The sequence below is a fragment of the Bufo bufo genome, chromosome 2 (assembly GCF_905171765.1).
Source record: "Bufo bufo chromosome 2, aBufBuf1.1, whole genome shotgun sequence".
Lineage (NCBI taxonomy): Eukaryota > Metazoa > Chordata > Amphibia > Anura > Bufonidae > Bufo > Bufo bufo.
Window position 1 is genome coordinate 442,421,301 of NC_053390.1, and position 16,390 is coordinate 442,437,690.

At 41.0% G+C, this 16,390-nt stretch overlaps 1 protein-coding gene across 1 annotated transcript in view; it reads left to right on the forward strand.

Annotated features, from left to right (window-relative positions):
* Positions 1-6,925: 6,925 nt before the first annotated feature.
* LOC120989412 (mast cell protease 1A-like) overlaps positions 6,926-16,390 on the forward strand; it is a 59,575-nt gene continuing 50,110 nt past the window's right edge. The window contains exon 1 of the mRNA XM_040417495.1: positions 6,926-7,058. Coding sequence (XP_040273429.1) covers positions 6,971-7,058 — 88 coding nt within the window. The 5' untranslated portion in view covers positions 6,926-6,970. The remainder of the gene's footprint in view (positions 7,059-16,390) is intronic.

A 16,390-nucleotide genomic window follows, 5' to 3' on the forward strand; every position in this document is an offset into this window, starting at 1 on the left:
CTCTGCGGCTACAACACCTTCAGCTAAGTCTGCAGACATTGTTGTATTCCTGTTTGTTTTCTGACTGGATCTGAGGTGGCCACGGTTCCCTCCATATACTGAGTAGGGCACTGGTGGCCGTGCCCCTTCCACTATTGTAGGGGTTACAGTGGTCATTAGTCTTAGGCACGTGGGCATGCCTCGTTCCGCCTTTTGGATCCGGGCATGTGCTTTAGCAGAATAGGGAAAGCGTTGAGGGTCGGACAGGGGTCACCCTTTATCCTCCCTAGTTCTGGGTCCAGTCAGTTGCTTTGTACTGTGAATTACTATCGTTGCTCACATACACCCGTGACAGCATCACCCTAAATCGGGTGAATGGGGTCCACAGCACAGCTCTGTGCCCCTAGACCCCCCAGGGGTGCTGCAGCTTGCCCCCCAACTTTTTTTTGGGGCGCAAGAATTTTTTTTTTTCTGCGTACGCTGACTGTGGTCGGCACTCTTACATTTTTTGCCCTTTTTTTTACTTCTTTTTTTTTTTTGTCTGTTAGGTTTAGGGTAAGTTCGTGAACACCCGTGCCCCCACACACACGCACACCAAATAAAGTTTAACACGCACACACACACACTCTTCTATGGCCCGCCGGATGTTCTTGGCCTCCGAGTTCGAGAGCCCCAGTGAGGACGAGGATGACCCCACTTTCCTTTTGTCATCCGCGTCCTCCTCCTCATCTAGCGATGATGATGAGCCCCCAAGGCGGCTGAGACGCCACCAGGCGGAGCAAGGGGACCGCCATGCTAGGGACCCTGTGGCCCACATTAGTACGAGCAGCTCTGGGGCTCATACTAGTTTTCCGGCCCACCAGTTAAGTCCGGAGCTCCCTGCCGGTGAACTTGCATGGTATACCCCAGAGCGTTTTGAGCCCGTGATTTTGTAGGCCAACCAGGAATCCAGATTTTTACAGTGGGCTTCACTGAATACGACTACTTTAGTCTTTTTTTCAGTGACCATTTGTAAATCTAATGGTGGAGCAAACAAACCTGTACACCCAACAGTTTGTTGCTCAACACCCGGGCTCCTTTTTGGCTAGGCCCAGTGGCTGTACTCCGGTTAGAACAGCCGAGATGAGGACGTTTTGGGGTCTCTTGCTGCACATGGGCCTAGTCAAGAAACCTAGTGTCAGGCATTACTGGAGTGGGGACGTCTTCTACCAGACCCCACTTTACAGTACGGCCATGACACGCTCCCGCTTTGAGACCATCTGGAAATGCCTGCATTATGCAGATAATGCAGCATGTCCCCCCCCCCCCCAAGGTGATCCTGCCTATGACCGCCTGTACAAAATCAGGCCGGTCATCGATCACTTTGGGGCCAAATTTGTACAGGCCTATGTATCTGGATGGCAGCTCGCGGTTGATGAGTCTCTCATTGCTATCAAGGGGAGACTCATTTTCCGCCAGTATGTTCCTTCAAAGCGGGCGAGGTATGGCGTGAAGCTGTACAAACTTTGTGAGAGTACCTCAGGTATACTTACAAGTTTCGTGTGTATGAGGGGCGAGATTCCCGTATTCAACCCCCAAAATGTCCCCCCACTCTGGATGTTAGCGGAAAACTTGTGTGGGACCTTACGCACCCACTGCTAGATAAGGGTTACCACCTGTACGTGGATAACTTTTATACTAGTATCGCCTTGTTCCAGTCCCTCGCCGCCAGATCCACGTCCGCTTGTGGGACTGTGCGGAAAAATCAACGCGGCCTCCCTACCCATCCCCTCCAGGTACCTATTCCCAGGGGTGCGACCCGTGCCCTTACCAGTAGAAACCTGTTGCTGGTCAGATATAAGGACAAGAGGGATGTCTTTGTACTGTCCACAATTCACAGTAACGGCATCACCCCTGTCCCTGTGCGAGGTACTGCGGCAACGGTCCTCAAGTCTGATTGTATCGTCGACTACAATCGGTAAATGGGAGGAGTTGATCTCTCTGATCAAGTCCTCAAGCCATAAAATGCCATGCGCAAAACCCGGGCATGGTACAAAAAAGTTGCGGTCAACTTGGTACAGGTTGCATTGTACAACTCTTTTGTGCTGTCCCGGAGCGCTGGCAAGACAGGGACATTCCTTCATTTCTATGAGGCAGTCCTCAAGGCCCTGATCTTTTTGGACCGGGAAAGAGCAGGCCGGAGTACCTCGGGAACTGGAGGCGCCCGGATCGTCCCTGGTCAACACTTTCCAGGTGTGGTCCCCCATACTGGAAAGAAGGGACGGACCCCAAAAAAGTGCAGAGTGTGTCACAGGAGGGGGATACGAAAGGACACCACTACTCAGTGTGACACGTGCCTCAATCATCCGGGCCTCTGCATTGATGGCTGCTTCAGGGAGTACCACACTTCCATCGAGTACTAAATTTATATACCATTTTAGCCACTGACAATCGGATAAAAAACTATGGTTCTCAGACTTGAGACAATAAAACCCCCCAAAAATTTTTTCAAAAATATTATTTTGTAAAACTAAAATAAATAAAAAAGTTGACATATTAGGTATCACCACGTCCGTAAGAATCTGCTCTATAAAAATACCCCATGACCTAACCCCTCAGATGAACACGGTCAAAAAGAAAGAATAAAAACGGTGCAAAAAATTTTTTTTGGGCACCTTACATCACAAAAATTGTAGTAGCAAGCGATCAAATAGTCATATGCCCCCCAAAATAGTGCCAATAAAACCGTCCTCTCATCCCGCTAAAAATTAGCCCCTACCTAAGATAATCGGCTAAAAACTTTTAAAAAAATGACTCTTAGAATATGGAGATACTAAAATGTTTTCTTTTGTTTATAAAAAGATAATATAGTGTAAAACATAAATAAATAAATAAAAAGTAGACATATTAGGTATCGCTGCCTCCGTAAGAATCTGCTATATAAAAATACCCCATGAACTAACCCCTCAGATGAACACGGTAAAGAAAAAAAAAAAAAACGGTGCAAAAAAAGGTATTTTTTTGTCACCTTACATTGCAAAAATTGCAATAGCAAGCGATCAAAAAGTCATATGCCCCCCAAAATAATGCCAATAAAACCGTCCTCTCATCCTGCAAAAAATGAGCCCCTACCTAAGATAATCGGCTAAAAACTAAAAAAATAATGACTCTTAGACTATGGAGATACTAATATGTTATTTTTTTTGTTTATAAAAAGATAATATAGTGTAAAACATAAATAAATTTAAAAAAGTAGACATATTAGGTATCGCTGCGTCCGTAAGAATCTGCTCTATAAAAATACCCCATGACCTAACCCCTCAGATGAACACGGTCAAAAAAATTAAATAAAAACGGTGCCAAAAGCAAGTAACCAGTAACAAAGCAAGGGTTAACAGCCAAACAAAACGTAATATTTATTACCCTGATTCTGCAGTTTACAGAAACACCCCATATGTGATCGTAAACTGCTGTATGACCAAACGGCAGGGCGCAGAAGGAAAGGAACGCTTTATGGTTTTTGGAAGGCAGATTTTGATGCCCTTTTTTTTTGGCACCATGTCCCATTTGAAGCCCCCCTGATGTACCCCTAGAGTAGAAACTCCATAAAAGCGACCCCATCTAAGAAACTACACCCCTCAAGGTATTCAAAACTGATTTTACAAACTTTATTAACCCTTTAGGTGTTCCTCAACAGTTTATGGCAAATGGAGATGAAATTTCAGAATTTCTATTTTTGTTAACCTGGCCTCACAAAAATGTAATAGATAAACCAAAAATCATATGTACCCTAAAAATAGTCCCAAAAAAACTGCCACCTTATCCCGTTGTTTCCAAAATGGGGTCACTTTTATGGAGTTTCTACTCTAGAGGTGCATCAGGGGGGCTTCAAATGGGACATGGTGTAAATAAACCAGTCCAGCAAAATCTGCCTTCCAAAAACCACACAGCACACCTTTCCCTCTACGCCCTACCGTGTGCCCGTACAGTAGTTTACGGCCACATATGGGGTGTTTCTGCAAACTACAGAATCGGGGCAATAAATATAGAATTTTGTTTGGCTGTTAACCCTTGCTTTGTTACTGGAAAAAATAGATTAAAATGAAAAATTTGCCCAAAAACTTTAATTCTCAAATTTCATCTCCATTTGCCAATAACTCTTGTGCAACACCTAAAGGGTTAAAAAAGTTTGTAAAATCAGTTTTGAATGCCTTGAGGGGTGTAGCTTCTTAGATGGGGTCACTTTTATGGAGTTTCTACTCTAGGGGTGCATCAGGGGGGCTTCAAATGGGACATCGTGTAAATAAACCAGTCCAGCAAAATCTGCCTTCCAAAAACCACACGGCGCACCTTTCCCTCTACGCCCTACCGTGTGCCCGTACAGTAGTTTACGGCCACATATGAGGTGTTTCTGCAATCTACAGAATTGGGGCAATAAATATAGCATTTTGTTTGGCTGTTAACCCTTGCTTTGTTACTGGAAAAAATGGATTAAAATGGAAAATTTGCCAAAATAATCTTTATTCTGAAATTTTATCTCCATTTGCCAATAACTTTTGTGGTACACTTAAAGGGTTAACGACGTTTGTAAAATCAGTTTTGAATACCTTGAGAGGTGTAGTTTTTAGAATGGGGTCATTTTTGGGTTGTTTCTATTATGTAAGCCTCACAAAGTGACTTCAGACCTGAACTGGTCCCTAAAAATTGGGTTTTTGAAAATTTCTGAAAAATTTCAAGATTTGCTTCTAAACTTCTAAGACTTGTAACGTCCCCAAAAACTAAAATGTCATTCCAAAAATGATCCAAACATGAAGTAGACATATGGGGAATGTAAAGTAATAACTATTTTTGGAGGTATTACTATGTATTATAGAAGCAGAGTAATTGAAACTTGGAAATTTGCAATTTTTCCCCCCAAATTTTGGTAAATTTGCAATTTTTTTATAAATAAAAATGAATTTTTTTTACTTAATTTTACCAGTGTCATCATGTACAATATGTGACGAAAAAACAATCTCAGAATGGCCTGGATAAGTCAAAGCGTTTTAAAGTTATCAGCACTTAAAGTGACAGTGGTCAGATTTGCAAAAAATGGCCTGGTCCATAAGGTGAAATATGGCTGTGTCCTTAAGGAGTTAAACATGTCAGAGAGATGCATGGAGGCGACCCCAGGGTCCTAACATTTTCAGGGTTAGAAATAGTACATAAAGAAGCTAGCTAGATTATTAGAGCTAACGCTATGGGTCCTTTGGGTCTTAATGACCGTAATGACTTAAGTGTCTTCCTATAGGCTTTGTTGTATTGCTGTTTGTATTGCCTGTTTGTATTGTATTTTTTGTATTATTGTCAGCGCAACTTGTGCGCATGTCAGTGTATGGTAGCGCTGATGCATAAATGTGATGTACTGACGTCACTACGCTAAGAGGCCTGAGGAAGCGTGACCCCACGCGAAACGGACGTCGCCTCATGGTGCTTGTGTAGCGCTCTGCACCCTATTTCCTGCCTGTGTGTCCATATCCATGTGGATGAATAAAGGATTATTTGGACTTTTAATGGTGAGTGCCGTCTCTTATCTTCGTACTCAAAATCCCTAGGATTAGTGACAGGGTCTGAGACTACTGGTTCCTTCCCAGATGAACGAACCAGAGTCTCCCTGAGGCCTAGTAAACAACGAGCAAATGAGAGCAACAAAATACCAAGAGAAGTAAACTTATCTTCAATAGAAAATGGATGAGCAGGAACTCAGATGAGGACCACACACCAGCTCTTTCAACTCCAGGCAGAGAATATCAACCGCATGGTATGAAGTGTTAATCCAGACTAAATAGAGGAGCAGTAATGACCACAAGCTTCACCTGAGACAAGAGGTGTGGTCATTACCAACAACAACACTGCAACAAGTGAAAACAGATAGGCTGTCAGATGACCTAACGTGCAGCCAGTCTCTCAGATCTTCTAACCTCTGTCACTGGTGGGACCATGACAATTCTGCAGATACAACATGCATGGCTATGATTATCCTGGGAGGTCAGAGTTTAATGTTAAGGTGTTGGTTAAACCAAGAGGTCAAGGCTAAGGGAAGACAGCTTGCAGATGCTGTTTCCAAAGAAAGGTATCAAAAACAATACACAGAAGCATGTTCATACAAACCTGAGTTCATATGTAGCTGGGAGGTGTATGTACTACAATAAGACTGATGCTGGTCAGGACAAGAAATTATCAAAAGACATAACCAAGAAACAGTCCAGATTAAATCCTAAATAGCTAATAAACCTTGATGGTCAGGCAAGATGTGCCCATTATAAATAATCAAGATGATCAACCACATGGCAAGGATTTACCAGCTGACATTGTCACTCAATGCATAAATGCTGATGTTTGTGTTGAGACAAGCAGGGTGATGCCACTTGCACAGTTAGGCACAGAAGCTGGACTCCTATTTTATGGTGAATGTTTTTGAAGTGGCCACCATTCAGGCTTCTATGTAGCCAATTGCACCAGATTTTGTATGAGGTTTCTTCACTTTTCTGATCTTCTGACTCTCTTTAATTTTTAGAAACCAGTATACCTTTTAAAGGGATTATAAAGTACTTGGCCAAAGGGATGGAATGTGACAACATAAACCAATACTTACTTGTTAAATCCCTTGATGACATGTCTGTATACTCATGTGACTGCTGCAGACAATCAGTGGACACAATGGTGTAAGACTTGAGATTGCTGAGGCCAATGATTGGCTGCAGGGATCATGCGGATATACAGGAACATCATCACTGTAACAAAGTACAAATAGACTGTTCAGGAGCACTGGAGCAGCAGGGGATTTAAAAGGCAAGTATTGTTTTTTTGTTACATTAGAACATTCTATCCCATAGCCAGGTTTTTCATTATCTTGAGCAGCTCCTTTAATTGATTTATATCGCTTAACAGTTGTTACTGGTATGGGGTGTGACAGTAGATATTATCACTGGTGGCCAGAGCATAAAGGGAAATAGAAGCAGATAATTTGTAGATGCTTTGGAAGCACCATAAGATGGAACACGTTCAGGTCATCCTTGTGATCTTTGCATCTTCTGTCATCATATCAACCCCATGTGCAGGTTAGTTTTCCCAGTATTCTGATGAGAATTGGAGAATTTTCTAAGGTACTGTATTGTCATTTTATAATACAATGGAGTCATTATTTTAGCTTCTATATTATCTATCTACGTTTAAAACATCTTTAGAACATCTGTTATCTGGTACACATTAAAGGGTCCTTTAACTTTTAGTAAAAAAAAATTTTGGGATCTATAGTGTATACTGTTAGGCTACTTTCACACTTGCGTTTGGTGCGGATCCATCATGGATCTGCACCGACAGATCTGCACCGATAATACGTTTGTATTATTTGTAACATAGCCAAAACGGATCCGTCTTCAACACCATTGAAAGTCAATGGGGGACGGGTCCGTTTTCTATTGTGCCATATTGTGTCAGAGAAAACGCATCCGTCCCCATTGACTTACATTGTGTGCCAGGATGGATCAGTTTGGCTCAGTTTCGTCAAGCGGACAGCAAAACGCTGCAGGTAGCGTTTTGGTGTCCGCCTCCAGAGCAGAATGGAGGCGAAACAAAGGCAAACTGATGCATTCTGAACGTATCCTTATCCATTCAGAATGCATTACGGCAAAACTGCTTGTGAGAGCCCTGGAACGGATCTCACAAACGGAAAGCAAAATGCCAGTGTGAAAGTAGCCTTAAAAGTTGCTCCTTTGAATGCTGGTCTCAAAGACTTTAGCTGGATGAGGTGGACAGTCTGTAAGATTATTTTGTGCTTGTCTATACAAAAATACAATTATAACTGTTCATTTTGAAGTAATTATTATAAAATGGAAGGACAAGAAAAGAGAACAAAGTGAAAACTATTAAAAAATTCTGTGATTCAAAAATTCAGTATGGCAGAGATGATGACGCTGAAGTGTTAATCAAACTCTCACATGCAGAGAAAATAATGCCCCTGATGTGTTGCATCTCACATTTATTTCTTAAAGATGACTACACCGAACTTAGAACAGTTCATACGGAGGGTTGAGCGAATACCTGGAAGTTCGGGTTCGCCGGGTTTGGCCGAACTTCGAATTTGACCCCCGAACCCCATTAAAGTCAATGGGGACCCTAACTTTGGGGCACTAAAATGGCTCCAAAAAAGTCATAGAAAGGGCTAGAGGGCTGCAAAAGGAAGCAAAATAGGGTAAGAACAGGACAATTACCCTGCAAACAAATGTGGATAGGAAAATGAATTAACCCTTTGGCTACCGGAGGTTTTTTTTGTTTTTGCTTTTTCTTATTTTTCTTCCCTATTTTCCGTGAGCCATAACTTTTTTATATTTCCAGTCACATAGCTGTATGAGGGCTTATTTTTTGTGGGACAAGTTGTATTTTCTAATGCCAATATTATATTTCTAATGTAGTGGGAAGCAGGAAAAAAATTCCAAATGGGGTGGAATTGGAAAAAACCCGCAATCCCTTGGGCTTTGTTCCGACGGCGTTTCATTTACGGCAACACTGACCCATGCCCCTCATTTACGGCAACACTGACCCATGCCCCTCATTCTATGCGTCATTACAATTACAACAATACCCCATATGTATAGGATTTTTATGTCTAAATAGTGTAAAAATAAATTTCAACTTTGAGATTTTTTTTTTTTTTTACATCACCCTATTCTGATCCCCATAACTTTTTTATACTTATGTCTACTGAGCTGTTTATGGGCTCATTTTTTGCGGGACAATCCATATTTTTTATTGATATCATTTTGGAGTGTGCGTGACTTTTTGATTTTATTTCTTTTTTTGGGTAAGAGAAGCAATGAAGAAATGGCAAATCGGCCATTTTTACCATTTTTTCCGTTACGCCATTCGCCGTATTGGATATTTTTTTTTTTATAGTATGGACGTTTTTGGTTGCGGTGATACCCAGGATGTTTATATTTATTGTTATTTAGGTATTTTTCTTTAATTATACGGAAAGGGGGGTGATTTAAACTTTTATATTTTTCATATATTTTTTTACTTTTTACAAAACTTTTATCATCATTTTAAGGCTCATAAATGTCCTTATAAATAATGTTTTTTTAATTTTTCATATTGACCTATCAGGGATTTGAAAATTGCCAATTTCTTTGCATTTTGCTAATTTCTTATGTTGGCCTGATGGGTGGCCAAAATAAGAATTGCAGAATTACGGTAATGCTCTGAGACTCTTCATAGACAACCGAGGTAGACCGTGCTGGGGCTGAATGTATCACAAGGGCTCCCCTGTTGTTGGAGAGAGATATCACTAGTGATGTGCCCCATTCACGTCTGGACTGCCTCCTGCCAGGTTGTATATGGCATAACCTGGCAGGAGGCAGTCCAAATGCGAATGGGGCACGCAGCACAGTCTACCTCGTTTGTCTCACCCAGGACACAGTACATTTTCTATTTATTTATCTTTTTTGATCTAAGATGTTATACACATGTATTATATATATCAATCTCTAACCAACCCCCTGATGAGCCCTGGTGGGGGAAACGCGACAGGGAAATCCCACCATCAGGGATTATCCCTGGGCAAAGGCTAATTTAGGGCTGGTACAGGGAGAGATATTTCCTAGCACCTATCTAAGTGCCCCTGGCCTTCCCCCGGCCCATACCATAGCGAATGTCATAAGTGCCTATGTGGATTTTGTACTATTTATATGGCATCAAATTCACCATTCACGGTGGTAGCTGGGTGATATCTTTGTCCTTATACACTCATTGAAGTCACCCAGATATCATAGGGTGATTAATTCTCTTTTAACTATAATTAATAAAAGTTATATTTTAAAGGGTCCATATACTCCATGTTAATACTTATTTTCACATTGCGGACACCTATACTATTGTTATATATAAAAAAAAATTTCGATTAATTATAGAGATATAGTGAAAAAACTGGGCACTCTCAAGATATTAGAACCACACAGAAATGTATTGACCTGTTAAACAACATTAATGGCAACATTAATAAGAATACAATAAAAAGGATAATACCCTTGTGTTAAAATGACTATTGTGTTCGACAAATAATAGCATGTATTATAATAGCTGAATATATTGGTGGCATATAAGACTTACTGGTCTGGATAGTGCACCAGTATATTAGACCCAAATGGCATAAAAAACAAATAAAGACATAAGGTTATGTGAATGCTAGAAATCAATGAATAAATAGAAATATTCGCATAAATAGCAGCAATTTTGTGATATTTTTGAATATACAATATTCGCAGGGAATCTGATAGCTATAATAAGCGTATAGCACACTCCCTTCTGACACAAAATAGTTCCAGACTTGAATAATGCCAACAAACTTTGTATGTCCCGAAATAAGTCCAGTACAATATGTAGTTGGGGCAACGTCGATTATTTTGTGTCCCACACTGGAAAGTTGTAAACCAGCAAGATGTAGCGGCGTCCCGCTACATATACAAACCAGCGGCGTCCCACTGGATAATTAACACTGCGATTTTAATAAATGTTCTGTCGAAAAAGTTCGAAAACAGTCTTACCGTATTGCTTTTCTCACCACAAAATCGCTCTACTGAATGATTCTATATGAGTAGAAACCAGTATTGTCGAGCGGTAGTAGTTTTCGCTTCCCACGCTGGTAAATGTTTGACACATGTAGACCGATCCTTGCTGTAAACTGTGGTCTTTCGAAATCTCTTTCTCATTTACCCTTTACGCGGTCGTGAACAATATTTACTGTGAGAGTCTGGCAATATCTTCCAATTTCCAGTGTTCAAAGGTTCGGGGTCCTGTCTTAGCTAGACGCGTTTCGGGGCATTTAATCGCCCCTTCCTCAGTAGCTACCAGTCCCCCATAAACTCCTTCCTTTTATAGTGAGAACATGTATTCACAAAACCCGACATGGATCTTTTTTTGTTTGGAATAGAACTTTTTCTGGGATTTGCATTCAATCTTATAATTCATTATACTTTTTATTTATAGCCTACATTTCCAATACAATATCTTTATATAAGCCATTATACATTGCCGTATATTAGTAATATTCAGATGTATAAATAAAATAAAATATACCTTTAAAAACATATAAAGCAATAATATATCTAAAAAAGCTTCCAATACATTTAAGTGTCTTTCTCTGTTGGTTCTTCCACACTAAAAAACGCATCTAAACCCTTGTGGTTTTGATGCGGTTCCCATGTGTTTTTTCTCAAAATCATCACATATCACTTATTAATGCTGCTCTATATCTATTAGGTTGTGGACTAGACTTTGATTCTATAAAAATGGAGCCATCTGCCTCTAATTAAAAATGGAGAAATTCTAATCAATCGAAGTTTGCATATGGAAAACTTTTTCATATATGACCTTCGTACAAAAGTACCATACCCTAACTTTCCCATACAGTCAAATCCTTTTCTTTTTGCATAGAGAATCTCTGCACGTGCTCGAAATCCTCACATCGTACACATCTTCGATATTATCTAGAGGTGCAGAGTTAGGGAACGGTGGGAGCCCACTGTCAAGGGCCAGAGATTCTCTATGCAAGAAGAAAAGGATTTGACTGTATGGGAAAGTTAGGGTATGGTACTTTTGTACGAAGGTCGTAACATAGTAACATAGTAAATAAGGCCGAAAAAAGACATCTGTCCATCCAGTTCGGCCTGTTATCCTGCAAGTTTATCCAGAGGAAGGCAAAAAAAAAAAAACCTGTGAGGTAGAAGCCAATTTTCCCCACTTTAGGGGAATAAAAAATTCCTTCCCGACTCCAATCAGGCAATCAGAATAACTCCCTGGATCAACGACCCCTCTCTAGTAGCTATAGCCTGTAATATTATTACACTCCAGAAATACATCCAGGCCCCTCTTGAATTCCTTTATTGTACTCACCATCACCACCTCCTCAGGCAGAGAGTTCCATAGTCTCACTGCTCTTACCGTAAAGAATCCTTTTCTATGTTTGTGTACAAACCTTCTTTCCTCCAGATGCAGAGGATGTCCCCTCGTCACAGTCACAGTCCTGGGGATAAATAGATGATGGGATAGATCTCTGTACTGACCCCTGATATATTTATACATATTAATTAGATCTCCCCTCAGTTTTTCTAAAGTGAATAACCCTAATTTTGATAATCTTTCAGGGTACTGTAGTTGCCCCATTCCAGTTAATACTTTAGTTGCCCTCCTCTGGACCTTCTCCAGCTCTGCTATGTCTGCCTTGTTTACAGGAGCCCAGAACTGTACACAGTACTCCATGTGTGGTCTGACTAGCGATTTGTAAAGTGGTAGGACTATGTTCTTATCACGGGCATCTATGCCCCTTCTGATGCAACCCATTATCTTATTGGCCTTGGCAGCAGCTGCCTGACACTGGTTTTTGCAGCTTAGTTTGCTGTTTATTAAAATTCCTAGATCCTTTTCCATGTCAGTGTTACCGAGATGTTTTATCATTTAGTATGTACGGGTGACTTGCATTATTCCTTCCCATGTGCATAACTTTACATTTGTCAGTGTTAAACCTCATCTTCTACTTCTCTGCCCAAGCCTCCAATCTATCCAGATCCCTCTGTAGTAGTATACTGTCCTCTTCAGTGTAAATTACTTTACACAGTTTAGTGTCATCTGCAAAAATTGATATTTTACTATGCAAGCCTTCTACAAGATCATTCATAAATATATTGAAGAGAATAGGGCCCAATACTGACCCCTGAGGTACCCCACTAGTGGCAGTGACCCAATCTGAGTGTGGACCGTTAATAACCACCCTCTGTTTTCTATCATTGAGCCAGTTACTTACCCACATACAGACGTTTTCTCCCAGTCCGAGCATTCTCATTTTATATACTAACCTTTTATATGTTACAGTGTCAAATGCTTTGGAGAAGTCCAGATCTACGACATCCATTGATTTGCCGATGTCAAGTCTAGAACTTACCTCGTATATGAAAAAGTTTTCCATATGCAAACTTCGATTGATTAGAATTTCTCCATTTTTAATTAGAGGCAGATTGCTCCATTTTTATAGAATCAAAGTCTAGTCCACAACCTAATAGATATAGAGCAGCATAAATAAGTGATATGTGATGATTTTGAGAAAAAACGCATGGGAACCGCATCAAAACCGCAAGGGTTCAGATGCGTTTTTTAGTGTGGAAGAACCAACAGAGAAAGACACTTAAATGTATTGGAAGCTTTTTTAGATATATTATTGCTTTTATATGTTTTTAATTGTTTTATATGTTTTTAAAGGTATATTTTATTTTATTTATACATCTGAATATTACTAATATACGGCAATGTATAATGGCTTGTATAAAGATATTGTATTGGAAATGGAGGCTATAACTAAAAAGTATAATGAATTATAAGATTGAATGCAAATCCCAGAAAAAGTTCTATTCCAAACAATAAAAGATCCATGTCGGGTTTTGTGAATACATCTTCTCACTATAAAAGAAAGGAGTTTATGGGGGACTGGTAGCTACTGAGGAAGGGGCGATTAAATGCCCCAAAATGCGTCTAGCTAAGACAGGACCCCGAACCTTTGAACACTGGAAATTGGAAGATATTGCAGGACTCTCACAGTAAATATTGTTCACGACCGCGTAAAGGGTAAATGAGAGAGAGATTTCGAAAGACCACAGTTTACAGCAAGGATCGGTCTACACGTGTCAAACATTTACCAGCGTGGGAAGCGAAAACTACTACCGCTCGGACAATACTGGTTTCTACTCATATAGAATCATTCAGTAGAGCGATTTTGTGGTGAGAAAAGCAATACGGTTAGACTGTTTTCGAACTTTTCCAACAGAACATTTATTAAAATCGCAGTGTTAGTATTCCAGTGGGACGCCGCTGGTTTGAATATATAGCGGGACGCCGCTACATCTTGCTGGTTTACAACTTTCCAGTGTGGGACACAAAATCGACGTTGCCCCCAACTACATATTGTACTGGACTTATTTCGGGATATACGAAGTTTGTTGGCATTATTCAAGTCTGGAACTATTTTGTGTCAGAAGGGAGTGAGCTATATGATTATTATTGCTATCACGTTCCCTGCGAATATTGTATATTTGAAAATATCACAAAGATTTCTGCTATTTATGCAAATATTTCTAGCATTCACATAACCTTATGTCTTTATTTGTTTTTTATGCCATTTGGGTCTAATATACTGGTGCACTATCCAGACCAGTAAGTCTTTTATGCCACCAATATATTCAGCTATTATAATACATGCTATTATTTGTCGAACATTATAGTCATTTTAACACGAGGGTATTATCCTTTTTATTGTATTCTTATTACTGTTGCCATTAATGTTTAACAGGTCAATAAATTTCTGTGTGGTTCTAATATCTTGAGAGTGCCCAGTTTTTTCACTATATCTACTCAGTCATTTGGAGTGGACAGGGTGAGTCCACTTTACTGAGTGCACCTCTGTTTGGTCATTGTGGGATCCTGTGCGCTACATTTACACTTATCACTAATTATAGAGATAGTTAGCTAAAATATATAATCCATATAGTTAATGTTAGATAGTATAGGTTATAGTATGTGGCAGGAAAATAAATGTCCAATGTGCATGTGAGAGAGATTTCTCTGCTGTCCATACATACATGCTACAGAAATAGTGCTGTGATGTCACAACAATACTAAGTTCAACAATCAGTATTATGTTATCAGACCTGATTAAAGGTGAAGTATGTATTGCTCTAAAATATTCGAATCAATAGTGGCGATTTGAGCGATCTCGAATACTTTGAAAAACTATCTGCATATAAAGCTATTGTTATGACATGCATGGAATTTTAATCTAAAACAGTGCTGTAATGTACAATTACTTACCGTGATCAGGAGTTCTTCCTCACTATCTCGAAAGTTGCTGCCAACCATTTTCATCACTTATGTAGCTAATAGTGCATGCAATAGAGCAATCTAAAAGAATATCACGAATATCACAAAATCACGAATATTTGGTGAATTTTCACCTAAATATTTGTGATATATCGCGAATTCAAATATTGCCCCTGCCGCTCATCACTAGTACTGAAGTCCCGATTGGCCGCACGGGGCTTCAGTACTAAGCCCGGAAGCGCGAGCTTCCGGGTTTTTGCGCATTTAGGTGCCGTGATCTCACTTGATCACGGCATCTACAGCATTTAATTACCGCGATCGGCATTATTGCCGGTTGCAGTAATTAGCCGCAGGTCTCTGCTATTTTTTTTATAAATTTGGGAAGACCCCAAAACATTGGGAAATATAAAAAACAAAACAAAGAGAAAGTGTGCTGTAGTATAACAATGGCTGGGTGCGGCCAGTATACTTGTCTATTCTGCACAAGGTACGGACAAGTCCTGTGGGATGCATGCCTGGTTCATTTTAATGAACGTGAGCTTGTCCACATTGCTGTGGACAGGCGGCTGCGCTTGTCTGTGATCACTCCCCCTGCCGTGCTAAAAACACGTTCAGACAATACACTGGCCGCATGGCAGGCAAGGACCTCCAAGGCATAAATGGCAAGCTCAGGCCGTGTACCCAATTTGGAGACCCAGAAGTTGAATGGGGCAGACCCATCAGTCAGTACGTGTAGGCGTGTGCACACGTACTGTTCCACCATGTTGCTGATGCTGAAATGCTGCCTCCTGCTAAGACGTTCCTATCAGCTGGTGGTGCTGGTTGTTGTGACATGCTGATAAAGCTTTTCCACATTTCGGCCATGCTAACCCTCCCTTTTGAGGTGCTGGCGGTGCCCCAGCTGCGTTGGCGACTTCTTCCTCCTCCTCTGCCGTCGCCTTGTGCGTCCACTGAGCCCCTGCGGTCAGGTGGGAATGCCATCAGCAGCGTGTGTACCAGCGTGCGCTTGTATTCGCGCATCTTCCGATCACGCTCCAGTGATGGAATTAAGGACGGCACGTTGTCTTTGTAGTGGGGATCCAGAAGGGTGGCTACCCAGTAATCAGCACTGGTTAGACTGTTGGCAACTCGGTGGTCATTGCGCAAGCACTGCAGCATGTAGTCGCTCAAGTGTACCAGGCTGCCGAGAGGCAACGACAAGCTGTCTTCTGTGGGAGGTGTATCGTCTGTGTCCTCTGTATCCCCCCAGCCACACTCCAGTGATGCCCATGAGCTGCTTTGGGTGCCACCCTGCTGTGAACACGGTTTCTCCTCATCATCATCATCATCCTCCTCCTCATCCTCCAGAACTGTGCTGCTGCTGGACAGTTGTGTACCTGGCCTCTGTTGGTGCAGGAATCCACCCTCTAAGCCACTTGTGAATGTCTGGCCTGATAACCATGAAAATGATCCCTCTTCTTCCTCCTCCTGTGCCACATCCTCTTCCATCATCGCCCGAAGCGTTTTTTTAAAGGAGGCATAGAAGTGGGATAGT